The sequence below is a fragment of the Ciona intestinalis genome, chromosome 6, assembly GCF_000224145.3.
Source record: "Ciona intestinalis chromosome 6, KH, whole genome shotgun sequence".
Lineage (NCBI taxonomy): Eukaryota > Metazoa > Chordata > Ascidiacea > Phlebobranchia > Cionidae > Ciona > Ciona intestinalis.
Window position 1 is genome coordinate 217,671 of NC_020171.2, and position 8,273 is coordinate 225,943.

Genomic DNA, 8,273 nt, shown 5'->3' on the forward strand with positions numbered 1-8,273 from the left:
TGCAATCCAGGAGTTACTGTGGGCGTCAAGTGATAAGACGTTAGCCCACAGTCCAACTCCATAACATGTCCAGGTTTAAAACTCAGTTTATTCACCAAAACAGTTCGGGTTACAACGACAAAACAACAACGACGTCACGATACTCTCCGGCCTCCAACTGGCTGGTCCAGGCTCACACTGCCTAGCTGTACAGTACAGGGCAGGGCTTATAAAGGAGATAACTCAAAGGCGAGAACTCCCAAGGCGAGAAGAAGCGTTATACACGAGAAAACATTATACACATTATACAGCAAGGCAAAGTCTCTCAGCATTGTTACAGGGCAAAGTCTCTCAGCATTGTATATAAAGAAGCATTGTTATACATGGGTTACAGGAAACAATCCAGGCGCATACACATTATGCCAGCTGGCCAGCTGTTAAAGTTACACAACGCAAAATTCAATCTTCATGCATTAAGTTAAATTTAGATAATTATATATATATTAAATATTTGTGCTCGGAGCACCCTCAACCGCTACATTACTATGTATGTAACTTTGTAGATGATTGCTTTAACTTCAATAAATGACCACTTGGTTTAAGCAATTGCAGGTAAGTGTCTTGCACAAGGACACATATGCCAACAGTGGTAGCAGCGACGAGCTTTGAACAGGTAACCTTTGGGTTGAAGGCAAGCAAAACATGATCGAATCTTAAAATGTACAGTTCGCCCGGTACAAATACATCAGTGGATACAATTCATACAAATATTTCATACAAATACAGAATAAAACAGTAAAAATAATAAAAATTCACACATAACATACCGTGCAACTAAGTCTTGTCTCCTCTCAGGCCTACAAATTGCACCTCTTGCATACATATCACAACTAGTTTCATCTTTTCTTCTGTGGTGAACATTTAATGGTGAACGGTTTCTGGTTTGCCATGGAGGACAGGCTTGATTCGATGCAGAATATTTATCCTTTTTAATATAATCCATTTTTGCGCACAAAATATCTGCAAATTGGGTTCTAGCAAAGTATCTAAAAGTATCGTATAGTTCTCAACACGAACTGGGATAATACGCATGACCGCAAGCAACTGGTTATTTATATCAATTTTATTTTGCTAAACATAAACAGTAGCAGTAAAAGTAGAATTTACGAACATGCTTTTGGTCAGAAATTTTAGGCGCGCAGCAAGACCACGTGAAAAATAACCACGTGACATTGTCTCAAAAAAAACATTCCCGTCGGGCGAGGGCAGATCAGAGATCATAGGAATAAAATGATTTGTTTAGCGCCGTGGCAAAGTGGTTACATGCCTCTAACCCAGAGGTAATGGATTCAAGGCTCGTTGCTGCTACCATTGTGAGCGTATGTCGTATATGTCAATGTGCAAGAGGCTACATAGTTACTCGTAAGCTGGCACAAAATTTATCCATAAGACCCCGCCATATGCATATAAAAGCCAGCCATAAATTGTCCTTGAGGTTTCGGTGCATAGTACCTGTGTTAGTTCAATCTCTATACCTATCTGTGTTGTAACAAATGGCAAATTACATTCCAAGAATGATATCGCGTACGGTATTATAACAGCCTTAGCCTACGGGATGGCCTATCAATATCTGGACCAATTACAGGTCTAAAAGTTTGTCTTTAGAATAGTCCACCCCAGAGAAAACAGGTAAACAAACTGTCAGCCTTCTGTTTTTTTACATATATATATTGAACTATTACCGTGTATTTCGACACTATGCCGAATCATTGTATTTATTATTATAACACGAATGACACGAAATATTAAACCGGTAAAAAAAGTGCTTGCTAAATGACTAGCGTTGTTAAATGTTTCAAACACAATCAGGATACTGTATTTGCATATTCTGTGCTAAAGGTGTCCCATTTTACCCCCCAGTACCACAATATAACAATATAATATTATTTTGTACATTTTCGGGTTCTGCTTATTTTTATTATTTGTCTAAAATTTGAACTTTAACTTCAGCTTCGTAACCAACTTTCTTTAACTCCTGGTTTATATTCGTTGTGTTGTCCCTCACCGATGCCATTAACTTTTCCATAACGTCCACTGATTTTATTTCGACAGTTGCTTGAAGGTCTTTAAAGGAACACAACTCAACGGTGACAACATACTCTGTATCGCAAACTACTGCAAAAAATAATTAGAAATAACGTTACCATCGTAACTGATATACTTATTCTCTCATGGCGGATTATTTAGGGTTATAACATGCCTGTCTTACAGTATAACAAGTGTGCTAGCTTTATAAAAACATACTTGGTAACTCCTAAGTTGGCACGAGGTGTTTGAAACAGCCGTGTTATAAGGACTGTCGTTTTCGGGGCACGCGAGGGTAAAGTATAAGTTATATACATGCAACTAACCTGGAAAAACTTAATAATGTACCTGATTGCACAGTACTTTCAACCGCACGTTCAATTTCCTCTGGAAACAACATCCAATGCTCAGTAATGGTTGTTCCAAACTTCCCTACATTTCTGGCACTGCTAGTGTTCGATATAATTAACGCCACACAATGTTTGTTCTTTGCAATTTCGCCTTTGAAAATAAAGTTCACAATTTTTAAAATTAAAAAATACAGACTCACTGACAGAAATTGTTACTATAAAAAAACTGCGGGGTAAGATGGGATAGCGTTAACTCCTCGTGTTTGGAACAATTAACGATCTTTTGGAGAACGGGAATATGGTTTTGTATTACTTTTAATATTCTTCATTTACTATAATATGCGAAAAAAAAAATTAAGTAAAAATGTATTAAGTACCCTAACCTACTATAACTAATGAAATAAGTAAAACCTGATGCTTTGGTTGGAGTTTGACTCTCCACAGTATAATCAGGTATCCGATTGAAACTGACTAACGCTTCGTATTCTTTAATGGCAGATGTAAGATTGAGTTCATCCATTGTGGCAACAACAGCATTCAAGTTTTATCAAGGTGATCTGTATCACGTACACAATTTTAATTTATAGATGGTTTAATTACTGCTCAGTCTCTTTATTCAAAGTTGGCACGCGTAATAATGTATAATATACACCTTTCTAAGCATTTGTAAATGCGAACAGTTCAACAGTGTCCTTAATCGCACACACAACGATTTACCGTAAGAAGATGTTTGCGACGACCAATTTAAAGTATACAATAATTTGTAATCAATTATATTTTGGTCAGAACCTGACGTTAGCTACATATATATGGTAGCTGCATACACGTTTCTACTAGTAGGCATTGGACACAAAAAAGCTTTACAAACTATAAACACTTTATAAACTATAAACACTTTATGAACTTTTAAAACTTTAATGAACATCTTTATCATTCAAACTAAACAAAACAATGAACAGAACAGCAATTACTATTAACAAATCAGGATACGGTCACATGCGTAGGCGCACCTGTCTCTCGCTATGACATTATTTCCGTTGACGTATTATGTTGGTACGGCTGCTTTGCTTTCATTTGCATAATACCGCATTTGCGTTTCTTAAACATTATTTAAATATAGTAGGGTGAGGGGATACTGGACACCTTTAACACACATGGCATATCCAAATGTCCTGATTGTGTTTTAAACAATAACCAACGGTCTATGGGAATCGTGAGGATGCGAGTTTATATTTCTTTGAATGTTCTTTGTATACTACCAAATTGGACGAGAAAAAAAGGAAAAGCTTTCCCATCTTTTCCCATCCGACTATAAAACTATCTTAAAATTTAACGCTTCTTGAATGGAATATAAATTTCACTTAATACGTATAGATTGTAATATCTATAAAGAAAAAAACACATAAATACATATAGTGCATTAACCTATGTACATGTATTTCGACACAATTCGCATCAAGCTTTAAAAGTGAACTACGTGCCCAACAACTTATAGGGGTCCGTTAGGGGATTTCCCCTTAATTTTGTTGCATGTTTTCAAAATGTTTCAATTTGAGAATTTGAAGATATAGTTTACGTTAATTTTTGTAGTTGATCATGGGATTTTTTAGAAAATTTGCAGATATCGGAAAGTTTCTTGGTAAGCAAGCCCAAGTAAAGGCAAAGAAACCATTGCAGCAATACAGGGCTATAGAAAGGGCACAAAAAGTTATTGAAGAACATAAAACCAATCCTAAACGAGCACCCATGAATTTACCAAACAGAAAATTTACAGAAGGTAAGAATTTGTTTGGCTAGTTTGATATCATGTTCTATGCATCGCCTATATATATTCTTGTACATCAAAATATGAATAGGCATTGAGGTTTTGATTAGAAAATGTAAACTTTACTATAAATGTATAAAACAAAATACCACTGTTAAATTGACTGTCATTGCCCCCCTACTTTTTTATTTATCTATTACACTATACTTTATATTAATATTTAAATACATCATTAAAAATAGGTTTTAAGTTTTATAGGTATCACTTGTGCTTTTTAAACTATTAATAATAAACTTACAACTTGAATTACAACTTACATATGTGTCTGTCTATGTTAGACACATGTATGTTACAGCTAAGGTGCCAAAGTTGTTACCGCGTCTGCCTTCAATTATGTTCATTTGTTTACAGAGGAAATTGAAAGTTCAAAGAAATATTTAAAAGCTACTTTAGAAGTTGACGACAAGTTTATTTCAAAACTATCCCAAGTTAAAGTTACTTCGGATGATTCAGGTAATTATTGAAAAAATATGTTAGGTATTTTTACTCATATATATATATTACTCTAAATAACCAGCACATGTTAATTAGAACAAAACCTAAAACTAAGTTTCATGGTGTAAAATAAAAGTTGCATAATGTCTAATTTAATCAACATGCTTTTAAAGCTATATCACTTGTACTCAAGTGGGCACTACACACAGTTACAATGAATGTACAGCCCTGCAACGTGGTATATTTTTAATATTTAAATGTTTCTAGGCAGTTTATAACAGTAGTGCATAAACACATTTGAGATATGGCTGCCAGCAACAGTGTCAGTGTATATGTCATTTGTGTTTTATATTTATTTATTCAGATATTTCCAAGTTTACTTCTGATCAACACAGCCATGAGAGACCTAAAGAGTTGACAGAAAAATTACCAATAAAAGGGAAATTTCCCTTCCAGTCAAATGAACCAACTGAAATACCAAGAGGTTTGGCCGAAATACAAACATTGGTAGATATTCTTCATAACCATAAACTTGACCCAAATGATTGGACAGCTGAAGTTTTATCTGAAAAATTTAAGTTGCGAACATCTGACGTTGCGGGTCTTTTAAAATATTCTGCTTTAATTGATCCACAAGACAAGGGAAAACTGTAAAGTTGTTTTTTAAGTAAATGGATTCCTGTTCCACAACAATTTGATCTTTTTGATTATATTAACTTATAGTAGGGCGGGGGGAGATGGGACACATTTTCATTCTATTTTCTTGTCCCATTTGGTAGTAAACAAAGAACAATCAAAGTATTGTAAAACCGTATTCTCACAACTCCAACAGACCTTATTATTAATTGTTTAAAACACTATCTAGATATTTGGATATTATGTGCTAAAGGTGTCCCATCTTCCCCACCCTACTATATATAGTTCGCCATATTTGCTACTGGAAACTTTTTTCAAGACAATCAGACACTATAAAATAAATAAATCCAGTTAAACTCTTGTTTTAAAAAAACGTTTTATTTGTATAAACAATTGCTGTTGTTTCCTTTATAATATTAATAATTTATTAAAATCAGTTAAATTAAATGTCATTGGATAAAATTGTCGTTTCCAATTTCTGTATTTATTGTATTGCAGCTTGCTTAATATTTCGTATCTTTCCCCAGCGCTAACAATAGGTAGCTTATTGTAGCTGGTAATGTTATAATTATGAGAAATCTATCTTCACTTCGTTGTTTATTTTGTGCATACCCTAAAAACAAGTTTCTTTCCAAGTATTTCTCCAACCAAGTTCACACGGAAGCAGAACAGGTTAAATAAATTATAATAAAAATAACTTTTATTATTCTCTTCAATTACGAATGCAAAGATAAAAAATATTTTAAATGAAATGAGTTATTTTGTTGAGTATGCTTATGCTTATTTAAATGCAATAGTTGTTAATTGCTACATTGTTAACAGTTAATATATTTCACTTAAACCAAAAAGTTCGAATTGTTAGTGGTTTAAAACCGATATATACCATTATGTTTCGGTTTAATAGTTTACACGTTTTTAAGTTATTGAATGAGTGTAACTTGTTTTATTCTCGCGTTCTTCAAAATGTCAGTCTTTATAACACGGGTGTTCTGTTTCTTACACCTTGTTTCAGTTTTTGATTTACATACTGTATGTTACTTTTTGAATGATAATTTTTGTGGTATATTTTCTGTATGGCTAATAATTTTAATAACCCATAAGTGACCACTGGGTTGGAGCAATTGCTGTTAAGTGCCCAATAAAATATACACCTACAATGGTAGCAGCGGTAAGCCTTGAATTCATTACCTCTGGGTTAAAGACAAACTAACTACTTTGCATAGGCTGATGGTTTTAAAAGAATATTTTTCATCACAAGCAATTGCCCTTGAATGTGTTCCACTTTGTTTAAGTACCATTTAAACATAAGCATACTATATACAGATCATCAAAGAAAAACGTGTCATATTTTCTGGTATCCAACCAACGGGGATTCCCCACATCGGAAACTACCTCGGAGCACTAAAACATTGGGTGGAATTACAAAATGAATCTGATGATATTTATTACAGCATTGTAGATCTACACTCACTAACTATTCCTAAGGTATGTGATTTTATGATATTTTTATTGAATAATTCTTGGTAAATTTTTCTGTATATTTTATATTACTCTGTAGTAATAAATATATACGTCTCATTTTTAAATTTTTTAGTGATGGTTTGACAGTAAAATTTTAAAGAATGTACAGTTTGAGAGAGTATATTAACATTTTAATATCTGGAATAGTAAAGTAGCATTTAATATTTTGAGTTATATATATCAGTGCTTCTCAACCTTTTTTGGGTTGGTGAACCCATAAAGTTGTTGCGACGAACTCATGCACCCCTGATCGCTTTAAAGTAAAATGAATTATGTTTCACAATTCCCAGTGATATAAGATATAGAATTCATATAAAAAGAAAACTAGAAAAGTGACTAAATTTGCTAAAAATGTTCAAAACCAAATAATGTTGCTGGAAATTGTTGAAGTTTGTGATGCACCCTTGTATACCCTTTTGTTCTGGTGCACCCCTGGCAAATTTTGCACATCCGTTGAAAAGCACTGATATATATTAACGTTTGATACATTACTCACAAACAACTAATAGTCTAATACTATTGCTTTCTTGGTGCTTTTTCTATCTAATCTAGGTGTAGCAACTACGCTTATTTTCTTACAACTAAATGTTAATATGTTTTAAACTGTAAGCTTGTTTTAACGACTGTTGTTTTGTTGCTATATCCTTATTTTAGTTTAAACTATTTCTAAATCTTCACCATCGTAATCGAAGAGACAAAAAAAACGTTATTATTTGATATTAAAACTTAAGTATTATATTTTGCCAGAGTAGAGACTTCATGCAAGACAGCATATTTAACATTACGGCTTGCTTACTTGCATGCGGTGTTGATCCTGACACAACAGTGTTATATCAGCAATCATCTGTACCTGAACACACACAGTTATCATGGGTGATTGGGTGTATTGTGCCCGTCAATCGACTCAAACATTTGCCTCAATGGAAGGTAAAATATATGTGCAACGTTTTTGTTTTATTTTTTTTGCAAATGCCTTTTCAAAAGCTGGGGTGTCTTGTTAAAAAATATAAACAAATTTAGACATTTGCCTAACTGAAAGGTAATATATGGGCAACGTTTTTTTTGGCAAAATTTAGAGTGCCTACCATATTAAATTATTCGTAAAGTGTATAAATTATACAGTAAATGAATAACTACTAAATGGCGCATGTGGTAATTTTAAGCAGATTTTATTCTATTCTAAACATTGGTGTTATAATATCTGAATGTGCTAGCGAAAATGAATAACTAAAAATAGGTGTTAACTTGTTAAGTTGTTATAATGTAACATGAGCAGTATGAATATGATATCTATGTTATTGAAACCTGCTAATGTGCAATATATGAATTATAATTGAATATTTTAACCTGTAAGGGTGTTGGCAATTGTGAGTGACTTAATGATAGTTGTAACTCTCATTGCTGACATGGAGTTACATAGCGTATATGCATATGCTATTATA

The 8,273-nt window shown here is 33.3% G+C and overlaps 4 protein-coding genes across 8 annotated transcripts in view; 2 read left to right on the plus strand and 2 right to left on the minus strand.

The window, feature by feature from the left end:
• The window catches only part of LOC101242817, a 23,849-nt gene extending 22,743 nt beyond the window's left edge, over window positions 1-1,106 (minus strand). The window contains exon 1 of one of the 4 annotated variants that reach the window (XM_018812308.2): window positions 807-1,106. In XM_018812308.2, the coding sequence (XP_018667853.1) occupies window positions 807-982 (176 nt within the window). In that variant the 5' untranslated portion in view covers window positions 983-1,106. The remainder of the gene's footprint in view (window positions 1-806) is intronic. The other 3 variants (XM_018812307.2, XM_004226091.4, XM_018812309.2) reach the window with 3 other exon arrangements.
• A 614-nt stretch (window positions 1,107-1,720) lies between these two features.
• LOC100178004 lies at window positions 1,721-3,036 on the minus strand. Of its 2 annotated transcripts, none has more exons than XM_009860512.3 (3): window positions 2,826-3,036; window positions 2,413-2,565; window positions 1,721-2,151 (listed from the first exon to the last, which is right to left on the minus strand). In XM_009860512.3, exons 1-3 carry the CDS (start codon window positions 2,932-2,934, stop codon window positions 1,958-1,960), a joined length of 456 nt encoding a protein of 151 aa, XP_009858814.1. In that variant the 5' UTR covers window positions 2,935-3,036; the 3' UTR covers window positions 1,721-1,957. The 2 variants fall into 2 exon arrangements, with proteins under 2 accessions (XP_009858814.1, XP_002128437.1); XM_002128401.4 differs by having other exon boundaries at window positions 1,721-2,154; window positions 2,826-3,031.
• Window positions 3,037-3,926: 890 nt separating this feature from the next.
• LOC100175684 (tryptophan--tRNA ligase, mitochondrial-like) overlaps window positions 3,927-8,273 on the plus strand; it is a 5,594-nt gene continuing 1,247 nt past the window's right edge. The window contains exons 1-5 of the mRNA XM_026834853.1: window positions 3,927-4,191; window positions 4,591-4,692; window positions 5,039-5,982; window positions 6,634-6,795; window positions 7,579-7,827. Coding sequence (XP_026690654.1) covers window positions 5,881-5,982; window positions 6,634-6,795; window positions 7,579-7,827 — 513 coding nt within the window. The 5' untranslated portion in view covers window positions 3,927-4,191; window positions 4,591-4,692; window positions 5,039-5,880. The remainder of the gene's footprint in view (window positions 4,192-4,590; window positions 4,693-5,038; window positions 5,983-6,633; window positions 6,796-7,578; window positions 7,828-8,273) is intronic.
• Window positions 4,011-5,328, plus strand: LOC100180370 (NADH dehydrogenase [ubiquinone] 1 alpha subcomplex assembly factor 4). The gene is made up of 3 exons (XM_002128358.2): window positions 4,011-4,191; window positions 4,591-4,692; window positions 5,039-5,328. The coding sequence occupies exons 1-3, from the start codon at window positions 4,011-4,013 to the stop codon at window positions 5,326-5,328; spliced, it is 573 nt and encodes a 190-aa protein (XP_002128394.1).